Source organism: Penaeus japonicus, unplaced genomic scaffold, assembly GCF_977035675.1.
Source record: "Penaeus japonicus unplaced genomic scaffold, GWHDUDI00000001_assembly GWHDUDI00000010, whole genome shotgun sequence".
NCBI classification, from domain to species: Eukaryota; Metazoa; Arthropoda; class Malacostraca; order Decapoda; family Penaeidae; genus Penaeus; species Penaeus japonicus.
In genome coordinates this window covers 11605042-11620019 of record NW_028234412.1, presented here as the reverse complement: position 1 = coordinate 11620019, position 14978 = coordinate 11605042, and the positions used below count along the sequence as shown (strand labels likewise).

The 14978-nt window shown below is 51.3% G+C and overlaps 1 protein-coding gene across 1 annotated transcript in view; it reads right to left on the bottom strand.

Annotated features, from left to right (window-relative positions):
* The window catches only part of LOC122253490 (cyclin-dependent kinase 6-like), a 190891-nt gene extending 176279 nt beyond the window's left edge, over nucleotides 1-14612 (bottom strand). The window contains exons 1-2 of the mRNA XM_086540669.1: nucleotides 14290-14612; nucleotides 13770-13938 (exon numbers count right to left, since the gene is read on the bottom strand). Coding sequence (XP_086396795.1) covers nucleotides 13770-13938; nucleotides 14290-14554 — 434 coding nt within the window. The 5' untranslated portion in view covers nucleotides 14555-14612. The remainder of the gene's footprint in view (nucleotides 1-13769; nucleotides 13939-14289) is intronic.
* Between the last annotated feature and the right edge of the window lie 366 nt (nucleotides 14613-14978).

Here is a 14978-nt window from a genome sequence, read left to right as displayed (position 1 = left end):
GGTAATAGCCGACCTGGTACATTACGACCTGCCATTCGAGCCTTTAGACGTGCATGACAAAAAAAAGAAAGAGAAAAAACAGTTGTCTGGGATTTAAAGTTCAGTGTATTACTATGCGCGAGCCTGTAAATACGTATATACATATATATACATCTATGCACACACATTATATTATATATGTGCGTGTGTGTGTGTGTGTGTGTGTGTGTGTGTGTGTGTGTGTGTGTGTGTGTGTGTGTGTGTGTGTGTGTGTGTGTGTGTGTGTGTGTGTGTGTGTGTGTGTGTGTGTGTGTACATTAAATAAATAAATATATAATAAATATAATAAATAAATAAATATATATATATAAATATATATATATAATATATATATATATATATATATATAATATTTTGTGAGTGTGTTTGTGTGTGTTGTGTGTGTGTTTGTGTGTGTGTTTGTGTTTGTTTGTGTGTGTTGTGTGTGTGTGTTGTGTGTTTGTGTGTGTGTGTGTTATGTGTGCGTGTGTGTGTGTTTGTGTGTGGTGTGTGTGTGTTTGTGTATTTGTGTGTGTGTGTTTGTGTGTGTTTGTCTCTCCCTCTTCTCCTCTCCCTCCCTCTCTCCCTCTCCTCTCCCTCACTCTCTCTCTCTCTCTCTCTATATTATATATATATATATATATATATATATATATATAATATATATATGTATATATATATATATATATATATATAACGGGCGGAGAGAGAGGGAGAGGGGGGAGGGAGGGAGGGAGTGAGGGAGTGAGGGAGCGAGGGAGGAGGAGAGGAGAGAGCGAGAGAGGAGGAGGAGAGGAGAGAGAGAGAGAGAGAGAGAGAGAGAGAGAGAGATAGAGAGAGAGAGAAGGAAAGAGAGAGAATAATTCATTAAAGTAGGCATATAATCAAATCATCAATATTTGAAGGTAAACACTAAGCAATAACTCCCCCCCCCTCCCATTCCCAGCACGTCACCGCCATCACCATGGGGACGCGGGCGGCGACAGTCGGAGACTTCAAGGCGACCGTAAGTAGTAATCCGGAGACGTTTAGTCTGTCATGTGCGCCCGCCCTTTCGCCGCCCGTAGCGCCTCTCCCTCGCACATTACACCGAACACACATGTGACCCATCGTCGCCTCTGAGGCATAAACAGCGGCGCCTCCACGAAGTCGATCCTTTTCACCCACGAGAGGCATGCGGCAGTAAATGACCGGGATGCCTGGCGTTGCTCGGTGGTGAGTGCAAGGCTGGAACAATCGCTATTTAAAGCCTTGTGAAGAATTTGGCCCCGGCGACCTTCGCCATTTTTGATCCATTGACGAAGCTGCTTCATCACCGCCATAATGTTTGCCTCCGCAGCGCCGCTTATCATAACAAAGAGACGCTAGTCATAATAATCACGGCCTCTTGGAGGCTTTGGGGGAAACGTCGTTCAAGATGGTTTGCACAAGAATATTCATGCATCTTGTAAACAAAACAAATTTGCCAATTGCGCAGTGGCGCCAACGAACGTGTTTATTCTACTGCTGGTTACGAAACAACAGCTGCACTCTATGTATTGCATATCTGACATTACTTCGGGCATCTCAAAATACCCAAGAAAGGCCCGAGATTCCAAAGAAGTGGCAACGGTGACAGCTGAAAATGAAAACACACCCGAATAGATGGCGAGGTCTGCTAATGTTACCAATGACCACTCTGCTAGCAGACCTGTCTGCCTCTCTCTCTCTCTGGCACAACAGCTGCTACAACAATCATCATATCTTCGCCACCTGCCTCCCCCCCCTCTCTCCGCCCCCACTCCAAACCCTAACCCAAGTTACACAAGGATCGTGCTGACACCAAAATTACACACCGGCAGCTTAACACACACACAAAAGTGGCGGTCAGACACAAGGCGGAATCACATGTTCCGCGCTGGACACCTCGACACCCCGGGAGCTCCGCCGACCTCACGTCGGAGCCAAGACAAAAACCACACCTCGGGGGTCAGAGTCGGAGGACCCCAGGGATGAAGGGGGGAAGAGGGGGGAGGAGAGAGCACAATGGATCTACTCGACGAAAGGGGGAGGAAAAAAAGACGGAAAATGAGAACAAGGGGGAAAAAATCCACAACTTCATGCCGTGGTACGTGTCAGTGTCCGAGGCAGGGAGGTTGCAGAGGACGTGAGCGTTGTCGCTGATGAGGAAGGCCGGTGAGGAACACAGCTGATCGGTCGCCCCGCTCTTCCGATCACGCGCCCGGGAATTTCAACGAGGCTCCGAGTAATGATCCTTACACGGGAGGGACGGCAGATTTATTGCAGGGTTGCATATAATTGGGCGTGAACGTGGCGTATGATCTAGAGCATGAAGGCCGGCCATCGCACGGCGAGTTTTGGCGAGTGCGGAATCTACTAATTCGTTTGGTATCTTAAGGTTCAAAGGCAATCCGTCGCCTAAAACTCTGAACACTAATGTAGTTTACTTTCGATACATCGTCACCTTTACTTTTCCTCTCTTATTTCCTCTCTTCAGTCATCTTCAACTCCAGATCATAGTGACGTATCCGGCTCTACCTCCCCCCCCCCCTTCTCTCCCTGTGGTGGTGGTGGTGGTGGTGGTGGTGGTGGTGGAGGTAGAAGTGGGGGTAGAGGTAGAGGTGGAGGAGGTGGTGGCGGTCGTCCTCCTCCCTCCCCCCCCCATCTCCCCTCAGTAGGCCTACCGTCACGCCGGAGTCACACTCGAGTGCCGCAGTTAGGCCGTGTAATTGCCCAGTAATTCGCGTAATGCAAGACAATAAGGCAGAGACCGAGACTTTTCAGAAAGGACGACAAAAAAAGAAAAAAAAAGAAAAGAAAAAAAATGGTATCTTACTTTCCAGGAGCATTTTTCTTTTTTTCGGGGGGGGGGGGGGGGCACAAAACCAAGAAATGATAACAATAGAAACCGGCAACACACACAAAAAATCCATTAGCAAAAGACGAAAGACGAATCGTTGGTAATGGAGGATGAACAAAAAATGGAGAAGAAATTGCTCCCCTTTAACGCCCCCCCCCCCCGAAAAAAAAGTTAAAAGGAAAGATCCATTAATTACCCTCAAGTGTCCAGCACAGAAAGCTAATTAATTCAGATTCGCAGAAGAAAAAAAAAAGAAAAAACACACATAACAAACCTGTTTTCATATCTAATTAGTCTGTGCCACTACGAGCTGTCATCCCCGTCCTCATGCAGATAAGAGAAAAACGCGATAGCACGATCGGGTAGGCCTATCGCGCCTATGGAAATTTTTTCGGGAACTGTCATCAGTCGAGCAGAGCCAGCGGGGGAGGGGGAGAGGAAGGAAAGGGAAGGGGGGGGGGGTGAAGCTGAAGTTATTATCTCCTTTAAAGAGATATATTTCTATGCGTGACGTCAGATGGCTTTCGATATGAGGAGACAATATGTTCTCGGAGGACGAACATCTCTCTCTCTCTCTCTCTCTCTCTCTCTCTCTCTCTCTCTCTCGCTCTCGCTCTCGCTCTCGCTCTCGCTCTCGCTCTCGCTCTCGCTCTCGCTCTCGCTCTCGCTCTCGCTCTCGCTCTCGCTCTCGCTCTCGCTCTCGCTCTCGCTCTCGCTCTCGCTCTCGCTCTCTCTCTCGCTCTCGCTCTCGCTCTCGCTCTCGCTCTCGCTCTCTCTCTCTCTCTCATTTAGTTATTCATTAATTCATTCAATCATTCATTCCCTCCCTCTCCCTCCCCCCTCTCTCCTTTCTTCCCTCCCTCCTCCCTCTCTCCTTCCTCCCACCTCTCCCCCTCTCTCCTTCCTCCCCCCTTCCCCCTCTCCCCCCCACCCCTCTTTCCCGCCCCAGCTTCCGCGTGAGGAGAGGCGGACGCGAGAATTAGGCATCCGAGGGCCCGATCGACACGCGATAAGGCCGAGGCAAGACACTTTTACGGGCTTCGGGCGATCGATTCCCTCTTCCCTCGAGCTTCTCCCGCGTCTGCATTCCGACAACCGCGCCTGGACTCGGGACTCGCTCTTGTAGGACTCCCACCCCCCCATCCCCCCGATCCCCTCTATCCCATGACTCTTGCAGGACTCTCTTTTCGTAGGATCCGAGACGTCCTCTTGGGGGATTCACCTTCACGTTGGACTTGACACTTTCCTCTTCTAAGTTTCGCACTCTTTAAGGACTCTCCTTTCGTAGACTTCGAGACGCCCCCTTGTAGGATTCTCTCCTGTTGTAGGACTCTTTTTTCGTAGGATTCGGGCCTCCCTCTCGAAGGACTCTTGTTTGGTGGGAATCGGGACTCCCTCACTCCCTTTAGCCGAGTCCTCTGACAGGCAAAGAATCGAGGGGAAAGGAAGGGAAAGGAAAGGAGAGACCGGGAAGGGGAGAAGGAAAGGATGAGGGGAAGGGGGAAGGGGGAAGGGAGGGGGAGTGGCAAAGAATGGGACAGATAGAGGGGGGGAGGGAGAGAGGGGAGTGGAGGGGAGTGGAGGGGGAGGAGGGGATGTACGGAGCTACATTTGCTATTTGGCGAGTAAATAACACGATGTTTGTCCGTTCGGCTTTGTTTTCTCTCATACAGCTGGAAAAATACATTTTCATCTTCGGTAGATTTTCGCCATTGGTCGAAATATATATACATTTACAGCATCCACGTTCACGTTTTATACTTTACATTTCGCTTGAGACCTTTTCTTTTTGTTTGGTTTTGCCTTTGTTTCTGAAAACCCACCTTCCATCTCTCTCGCATTCAAGAACCAAAAACAACTTATACTCTAAGTAACAAAACAAACAAGCATGCAATTACAAGCAACGAAAAACAACGTTACAACGAGAAAACAAACCGAGATGAGCCAAAACACCAACGACCACTCGTAGCCCCAGCGTAGCCCTAAGGGGAGCACACTGAGTAGCCCCAGAGAAGCTCCAGCCTAGCCCCAGCGCTGCAAGTGGCCGCGACTACGCCTACGAGAATTATTTATGTATAGCCTAAGAGCCCCGCTAGGCTTAGATGGCACGCGATAAGACAAGCAGCTGGGGCGGCCATGGCGACGGAGGCTGGGGGAGCCTCATTAGGAGCCGGCGATGTCATTTACTCATTAACAAAATGGTGAAAAACAAAGAGGAATGTGTTTGGGGAGGCTTTTTGCCCCTTGCTTTGCGGGGACGTGCGAGAGGAGAAGGAGGGGGGTGATAGGGAGGGGTGGAGGAGAAGGAGGAAGATTTCGGCTTTTCTTCTCTGTCTGTGTCTATATCACTTTGTTTACTTCTTTCTCTCTCTATCTCTCCATCTCCCTCCTTCAGCCCCCTCACCCCATCCTTACCTCCCTCCCTCTCTTCCCCCCCTACACACGCAAAATCTAGTATAATTCCCTGCCGGCGACCCAAAATGTTGGCTTTCGTGTGTGTGCATTTCTAGGCAGAAAAGTTTACTTAACAGCTCACATACATCGAAATATCACCGAATGAGACAGAAGGAGGTCGTGCTTTCAACAATTCCTTAGACTCCTGTCGCCAAAAACAACAAAACCTTCGAGAAAAAAAAAATAAAATAAAATTACAAAATAGAGCTAAACCAATCTTTAAAAGTACGCGCAATGGAGAACTTTTCATCGTATAAATTATATATTTTAAAGTATTATATATATAAACTAACATAAAAAAATAATTAAAACAATAATAATGAAAAAAATGAATAAAGCATAACAACTATATGCAAACTCTCAACAGTACCACAATACCATACAATAAAAAAATCTAATTATACAAAATATATAATCAAACGCCAGACGGTACCTATCGATAATAACAGGCTGTCGTGGGCCTACGAAACAGCTTCTGCTTCTTTCTCATCTACATTTGTTTCTGTTTTTCTTTGTTTAATGCTCTATTGTATTGTATCTTTATTCCATTTTTTCACGTTTCCTTCTATCTTCCACCTTCTCCCACTTCGCTGCTCCTACTTCTCACCTCCCTGCTCTCTCCATGCTCCTCTTTCCCTTCTCCCCCCTCCCTCCTCCCTCCTCCCTCCTCCTCCCTCCCCTTCCTCCCTCCTCTTCCCTCCCCCTCCTCTGCTAACGTCACCCCGCTACAGATATCCCAGCTAGCGATTTTCCGCTGGTCGCTCCTCCCGTTGATCTCATTGATAGCGATTTTGCGCTCTTCGCTCTTCTTACTCGCGGAGATAAGCGAGCGATGGGAGGATCTTGCCTTGAGGAGGAGGGTGGGGGAAGGGGAGGAGGGGAATGAGATGGGGTGGGAGAGGAGAGGGGGAGTTCCCTCCTCAGAAAAAAATGAGAACGAAAGAATGAATAGAAAAAGAGAGAGGGAGGAAGGAAGGGAGGGAGAAGAGAGAGAGAATCAAAACAAAGACAAAAAAAAATCGGAACAAAAGAGAAGCACACCGCGTGAACGAATCCGAAAGCGTAACAAACGCCTAGAATCGCGCGCTTAATCCAACCTTCGCGTACGTAAAGGTAGGCTTATAACCCCCTACCCCCATCAACCCCCACTTCGCTACCCCCGTCAATGAGTATCCAAATCAACTCCCAAAAAAGAATATAAAAATAACTTATCGCTTCACCAGCCAAGCAGTAAAGGCAAGCAGGGCACTGAATAGGGGGGGGTAGAGGAGGAGGAGGAGGAGGAGGAGGAGGAGGAGGAGGAGGAGGAGGAGGAGGAGGAGGAGGAGGAGGAGGAGGAGGAGGAGGAGGAGGAGGAGGAGAAGAAGGAGAACAGAAAAATACAGTAGATGAAAAAGAAGAAAAACAAAATAAAGAAGACAAAAAAGAAAAGGGAGAAATAGAAGAAGGTAACATTGGCCACGCTTGCTGTCGTGTAATGAAAGGGACGAAGAAAAGGTTTAACGCGCAACGATAGCATCTCTCGGCGACGACTTCATTTCTCGTCATGACCGTCGGCCCTCGAGGTCAGATCGCCTGCCTGAAGGCCCTCGAGATCGCTCCTTTGGGCCATATTCAAATCTCTCTAACTTTAATCTGACTGTGCCACTGAAGCGAAACTTTATTTTGGTTTGTCTATTTCTTTAATAGTTTGCATCGATTTAATTGTTGGCATTGTTGATGTGGTTGTTTGTGTTATTAATGCGAGAAGAATCGTTGGTCCAGAAAAGAAGAAATGTCGATTTTTGTCGATTTTCTTTTTCTTGGACATGTAAAAAGTCGATAAAACGAAAAGATCTCTATCTGAGGCCCCACAGTGCCCCTTTCCCCCCGCTACATAAACCAAAGCCATGTGATGCCCCCGAAGCCCGGTGCCCTTGCGAGAAGCGCGCGCGAGGGCGAGGCGGCCTCTCCCAAGGGCCGTTCCTCACCGCACCGGAGGCTTTTACGACCGGCATCTGACGCGCGGGTAGTCGCCACCGAACGTTAACAGCGGCGATACCGGCGAGATACCGAGCTTATGGCTGGGACGACGGGACTCCCTTCGCCTTCTCATTACGGGGAAACCTCTCTCTCTCTCTCTCTCTCTCTCTCTTTCTCTTTCTCTTTCTCTTTCTCTCTCTCTCTCTCTCTCTCTCTCTCTCTCTCTCTCTCTCTCTCTCTCTCTCTCTCTCTCTCTCTCTCTCTCTCTCTCTCTCTCTCTCTCTCTCTCTCTCTCTCTCTCTCTCTCTCTTCCACTGCCGCTCCGCTTAGGCCTACGTCGCCCCGGATGGGAATCCTGTGCCCGCCGTACAAGGGGGGATCCCGGGGCGGCATTCAGGGCCACGCATGACACGCTGCGCCGCGCCGTCCCCCTCCGGCCACCGCGTCCTATGCAGACGACCGCCATGGACGACGACAACTGGGAATTGCCTATTCACCACTAATAAGAATTAGAAATAAGAAGAGGATGATGATGATGATGATGATTATAATCCTTTATCCTTTGTCCAAACCCCGGGACAGCCAGTATAGCCAACATGGACAAGATGAAAAAACAATTCTTGCGTTTTATAACTGACGGAAATTAGATCTTTGGGAAATTTAAAAGGCTTTTGACACCGCCTCGCCACAAAGGCGGTGTCTCAGCCTTTCCTTATGTCCTTACATTTGGAATTTTAAATGTATTTCTCCTTTTTTTAGGGGGAGGGGGGAAGCAAGCAAATATCATCTTTCAATCCTACGAATACAGAAGATCCTACACCGCCAAAGATCTCAATCCAATAACGCTTAGTCCTTAGTCAAATCATGAACCACAAAGCTGTCTTTTTCCCAGATAACCTGTTCATGTCTCGCCGACCTTCACAAGGATGGATACATTGCCCGCTGCCTGTGTTGTTACCTACGTGACGCATATCACAGCCATTAACGTAATTCAATACACTGCCTTTACATTGCAGTGACGATAAAAATATATACCTCTGCTGGGCACGTAGAAACAGGTCATCATAGCATCACTAATTCAACCCTCTGAAAAGAGTGTGTTACGTATGTTGCGAGACCAGCCTACGGACACGAACGAAAAGTGACAGTACCAAAAATAAAATACGGTTTGCAGCCTTGCAATTGCCCCATACTTGAACAGATTCATAAATACAAACACACAAACACTCATAATATCTCTATCTATATCTATGTCTATCTATCACTATATGTACATCTATATATGTATACATTAATAACAAAAAAAGGTAGATATAAATGTCCTCTCCCTTGATGACGTCCCGACATCTCCAGCGGGGGATTGAAAGCGGGCGAGACCAAGATGCCGGTGATTTATGTGAGGATTTATATCGATGAGAAACAGGTAAGTGTTGAGAGCGCCGAGATGGGGCGTCAGATACACTGGCTCGCTCGCTCGGTCGTGGAGAGAGAGAGAGAGAGAGAGAGAGAGAGAGAGAGACAGAGAGAGAGACAGAGAGAGACAGAGAGAGAGAGAGAGAGAGAGAGAGAGAGAGAGAGAGAGAGAGAGAGAGAGAGAGAGAGAGAGAGAGAGAGAGAGAGAGAGAGAGAGAGAGAGAGAGAGAGAAAGGGAGGGAGGGAGAGAGAGATAAATAGATAGAGAGAGAGAATGAGAGAGAAGGAGGGAGGAGGAGGAAGCTAAATATCCTGTATCCAATAACAATAATATCAACTCATGCAAAAAATAAGTAAAAAAAAAAGGAAACCAGCAAATCGAATACAAATCAACAATACGAATATCTTTCTTTCCTCGTCTCTCCCCTTCCTTCCCCTCTCTCGTTGCACCGTGATAGGCTCAGCTGATCGGGAGATTAATTAACCAAATGATACGCGTTTTATGAAGTGCTTCAATTCGGCGAGGTTGCCCGGCGTGACGTAGGGCGCGGGAGACAGAGGGAGAGAGAGGAGAGAGGAGAGAGGAGGAAAGAGGAGAGAGTAGGGAGGAGGGAAGAGGGAAGAGGGAAGAGGGAAGAGGGAAGAGGGAAGAGGGAAGAGGGAAGAGGGAAGAGGGAAGAGGGAAGAGGGAAGAGGGAAGAGGGAAGAGGGAGGAGGGAGGAGGGAAGAGGAGGAGAGAATGAGCGAGCAAAAAACGGAACAAACGAAGATGGAGAGAGGGAGAGAGAGGAAAATCAGTCTAGTGGAGAGAGAGAGAGAGAGAGAGAGAGAGAGAGAGAGAGAGAGAGAGAGAGAGAGAGAGAGAGAGAGAGAGAGAGAGAGAGAGAGAGAGAGAGAGAGAGAGAGAGAGAGAAAGAGCGATCCTGATGAATAGGTTGTCATGCTGTGCGGCGGCAGCGGTAGCGATGAGCATGATAGGGAACACGCGAGGGCTGCACTCCGGCTCCACTCCATCCTACTCCAATCCTACCCTACCCAGCCCGATCTCTCCCTCAATCCTCCGCACAAGGCTCCTGCGCAAACATTTGAATATGAATTAAAGGAATTTGTGTTACCACCTTAAAAAAACCCCGACCATAAAGACTACCCTTTTTATTTCTTTCTCTTGGCTCTATCGGGACCTATCCTACTAACTAACCTTCGCACCCTAATCCTACTAACCACTCACTCCATACATATTACTATCTATTCGTTAGATCCATCCCATCGCGCTACAACCTCCGTGTATCCTCGCCTTTCCTTTTATCCCTCAGCCTGCTACGAAGCCTCTTCCACCGCACCACTCCGAGGATAATAACAAATGGAAAGGAAAATTCCACAAAAAATGATCTAAAAAAATAAAATAAAATCTATACATAGTCCTCCCGAAAATAAAGGGTCACGAAGAACACTCTCCCAGAAATGGAAACGCTCCGAGAGGTCTGGATTCTTCCCTCGCCTTGTCGCATTCCTGCAGTCTCCGTCCACGACCGTGTCAACATGACTCCGCATCACGACCCAACATGACCGGGGCAAACATAAACCCACACTCGATTCCCACACACAGAGGAGGTCGCCGCTGACATGGTCACACACCGCGAGGCTTTGTATGATCAGGCGCTCTAAGACGTTATACTTATTCAAACAGAATAGCTTATTCATGTGCGGACATGAATATGCTATACTGCCTCACCTCTATACATGATGGTGCCTACTTCAAGGATTGCATGACGATGTGCCCGTGTGCGCGGAATGCACCTGCAGTCATGAAGCTACAATCATCTTATTAACTACTGGTGCACGATCATAAATCTCTTTTAATCGGCGCCCCACAAAACAAGTGCACTGCTGTGGGAACCACGCACGCACACGTGGCGCCAGGGGAGCTAGGAAGGCATCTTGGGGCTATCAAGAAACATCGCAAAGGTATCTGGGGGTCCCTAGAGTCCGAGATGAAACTAACATTCCCAGGAGCATCAAACCAGTCTCCCCCCCCCTCCCGCGTCCATCCCCTCCCAGGGTCTCGCTCCCCCTGCAGGCATGGAGGCCTCGCCCAGCCTTGCCTGGCAGGACCGCCGTGTGGCAGCCTGATAGGGTCACCCTCAGGCGGATGCGCACACACCGCCGGGGATGATCAGTGCCTCTGCCTCTGCCTCTGCCTCTGCCTCTGCCTCTGCCTCTGCCTCTGCCTCTGCCTCTGCCTCTGCCTCTGCCTCTGCCTCTGCCTCTGCCTCTGCCTCTGCCTCTGCCTCTGCCTCTGCCTCTGCCTCTGCCTCTGCCTCTGCCTCTGCCTCTGCCTCTGCCTCTGCCTCTGCCTCTGCCTCTGCCTCTGCCTCTGCCTCTGCCTCTGCCTCTGCCTCTGCCTCTGCCTCTGCCTCTGCCTCTGCCTCTGCCTCTGCCTCTGCCTCTGCCTCTGCCTCTGCCTCTGCCTCTGCCTCTGCCTCTGCCTCTGCCTCTGCCTCTGCCTCTGCCTCTGCCTCTGCCTCTGCCTCTGCCTCTGCCTCTGCCTCTGCCTCTGCCTCTGCCTCTGCCTCTGCCTCTGCCTCTGCCTCTGCCTCTGCCTCTGCCTCTGCCTCTGCCTCTGCCTCTGCCTCTGCCTCTGCCTCTGCCTCTGCCTCTGCCTCTGCCTCTGCCTCTGCCTCTGCCTCTGCCTCTGCCTCTGCCTCTGCCTCTGCCTCTGCCTCTGCCTCTGCCTCTGCCTCTGCCTCTGCCTCTGCCTCTGCCTCTGCCTCTGCCTCTGCCTCTGCCTCTGCCTCTGCCTCTGCCTCTGCCTCTGCCTCTGCCTCTGCCTCTGCCTCTGCCTCTGCCTCTGCCTCTGCCTCTGCCTCTGCCTCTGCCTCTGCCTCTGCCTCTGCCTCTGCCTCTGCCTCTGCCTCTGCCTCTGCCTCTGCCTCTGCCTCTGCCTCTGCCTCTGCCTCTGCCTCTGCCTCTGCCTCTGCCTCTGCCTCTGCCTCTGCCTCTGCCTCTGCCTCTGCCTCTGCCTCTGCCTCTGCCTCTGCCTCTGCCTCTGCCTCTGCCTCTGCCTCTGCCTCTGCCTCTGCCTCTGCCTCTGCCTCTGCCTCTGCCTCTGCCTCTGCCTCTGCCTCTGCCTCTGCCTCTGCCTCTGCCTCTGCCTCTGCCTCTGCCTCTGCCTCTGCCTCTGCCTCTGCCTCTGCCTCTGCCTCTGCCTCTGCCTCTGCCTCTGCCTCTGCCTCTGCCTCTGCCTCTGCCTCTGCCTCTGCCTCTGCCTCTGCCTCTGCCTCTGCCTCTGCCTCTGCCTCTGCCTCTGCCTCTGCCTCTGCCTCTGCCTCTGCCTCTGCCTCTGCCTCTGCCTCTGCCTCTGCCTCTGCCTCTGCCTCTGCCTCTGCCTCTGCCTCTGCCTCTGCCTCTGCCTCTGCCTCTGCCTCTGCCTCTGCCTCTGCCTCTGCCTCTGCCTCTGCCTCTGCCTCTGCCTCTGCCTCTGCCTCTGCCTCTGCCTCTGCCTCTGCCTCTGCCTCTGCCTCTGCCTCTGCCTCTGCCTCTGCCTCTGCCTCTGCCTCTGCCTCTGCCTCTGCCTCTGCCTCTGCCTCTGCCTCTGCCTCTGCCTCTGCCTCTGCCTCTGCCTCTGCCTCTGCCTCTGCCTCTGCCTCTGCCTCTGCCTCTGCCTCTGCCTCTGCCTCTGCCTCTGCCTCTGCCTCTGCCTCTGCCTCTGCCTCTGCCTCTGCCTCTGCCTCTGCCTCTGCCTCTGCCTCTGCCTCTGCCTCTGCCTCTGCCTCTGCCTCTGCCTCTGCCTCTGCCTCTGCCTCTGCCTCTGCCTCTGCCTCTGCCTCTGCCTCTGCCTCTGCCTCTGCCTCTGCCTCTGCCTCTGCCTCTGCCTCTGCCTCTGCCTCTGCCTCTGCCTCTGCCTCTGCCTCTGCCTCTGCCTCTGCCTCTGCCTCTCTTTTTCTGTCTGTCTCTGTCTCTGTATCTCTGTCTCTTTCTCTCTCTCTCTCGGGAACACAACAAAATGGCAGGTACAGCATCCCGTACTAACACGCCCGCATGGCAGATGGCGGGCGTGCAGATCAGGGTCCGTCACTGTCCACTGCCTCGTACCTGGGAGAGCGGGGAGGCGAGGGGGGGGGGCGCTGGGTATGTGGAGAAGACGGGTGGGGGTGGGGGTGGGGGTGGGGGTGGGTGGGTGTACTTTCTCCATCCTCTCGACCTGCCACTTGTTCCTCCATCCGTCTATTGTGCCGTGCAGTCTCGCCGCTCACGATATGACATTCTTCGGCTCAATAAAGGCCTGTCATTCCAGCCACCGCCGACGTGTTTCGCATCCCTCCCCCTTACATAGCCTATTCTTCCCCCTGTCTTTCATCCAGCCGACCTTGCTCCTAGGGCCGGGTGGTCACCTGACGGAGGCGACGAAGGCGGCACGTCCTCCGCCACAAAGGTCGAGCGCTGGCTGGTGGCCGACGCTTCCCGAGACAATGAGCAGTGCCGTCCCGCTCCAAATTGGCGAAAAATGACCCTTCATCCAGACGCCCTTTTTCGCTCGGGGCATTTTATTTTTTCTTCGTTTGATGATACGGCTCTCGACTATAAAAATACTCGCGACACGTAAGCTTCTTTATGAGTAGGTGATCGGGCAGTTCCGTACAGCAAGTTCGCTTCCAATGACCGAATACGTACATGGGAACTATTTCAGTATAGAAATCTTGCAGGATTATCTTTAAAATGAGAAGAGAAAAAAAAACTGACACCCTTAATTCCCTCGTAAAAACAATACAGTTATACAGTAGCCAATACATTTTTTTTCCTTTACGTTACAAAGTGAAACTGATTAAAACATTTTTTTTGGATCTCTCCCTCAAGATTAATCCACCATCGACATAACGGGTCATGGGTTTGCCAAAGCCTTATGTTCCACCACGGAGCCCAAGTCTCCCTCCTAAACAAGGCAACCAAACAACACAAACAAAATGAAAAACCCCGACATAATTGTAAAAAAAAGCCAAACCCAACATAATATCAATAATACTAAAGACAACAAAACAACCAAAGCACGAACTGCGCAACTTACCTGACAATATTCGGATGCTCGAAGCGCTCGAGCTGCTTGAGGAGCGCGATCTCCCTGACGGCGTTGCCAGGGACACCGTCTTCGTTGAGCGTGATTCGGATCTTCTTGAGGGCGACGACGCGGTCAGGATTGTTCAGGTCCCGCGCGCAGTACACCGTGCCGTATGCACCTGCGGGAGAGACACACTGCCTTGTTAGAACTACTGCGGGTGTCGCCCTGTTCGGTGAATGCACGCGTGCAAGATGGCAGGTGCGATAATCGTTTCGCATTAATTTTACAGCTATGAAGAGGACACAAGTTTGGTATATCTTTTGTACCACTTGTGGGTTATAGTTGAATCAACTGCCACGCTCTAAGCGGGCCGTTGAAATATCTACGTCGGTGACCCCGCTTTCCTACCAAAATGTGTTTGCGAAGACAGTGGTTATACTTTGAGGTCTGAACTAATCAATTTTTTCATACTGCCCTGCCTCTTCCCTAACTAAGGGCCGGCTGTTCCGGCGAGCGGTCCGCCACCTACCATTGCCGATGATGCTGATTTCCTCGTAGTTTTCGTTGGCACGTGGCAGACCCGACACGTTGCTCGCGCACGAGACGGCGGGCGCCGGGGCGGTCGTAGCGGCAGCGGCGGCGGCAGCGGCGGCAGCAGCAGTGGTGGCGGCGGCAGCGGTGGCGGCGGCGGGGGGTTGGAGGGGCTCCTCCTCGGGGGGCTGGGGGGCGCGGGGGCCTCCCTTCCTGCCCCCGCCAGCGTCCCCGGCACCGCTGCCCGAGCTTGCCATGGTCATCACAGACGGCTGCTGGGGCGGCGCCCGTGGACGAGGATTGGCGCTGCTGTTAGTCGGGAGGTCGGGGCTTGGGGGGGGGGGGTCTAGGGGGGGGGGGAAAGGAAGAGGAGAGGGGGAGGGGGGGGGGGAAGGGGGAAGGGGGGGGAAGGAAAGGGGGGGGAAGGGAAGAGGGAAAAGAAAGGAGAGAAAGAAAAGGGAGAGAAAAAAAAAAAAGAAAAAAAAAAAGAAGAAAAAAAGGGGAAAAAAAGGAAAAAGGGGGGAGAAAAGAGAAGAGAAAAAAAAAAAAAAAAGAAAAAAAAAAAGAAAAGAAAAAAGAAAGGAAAAAAAGAGGGAAAAGGGAAAAAGAAAGAAAAAAAAAGAGAAAGGGGGGGAAGGGGAAAAAGAGAGGAGGGAAGGGGGGGAAGAGGGGGGAAAAGAAAAAAGG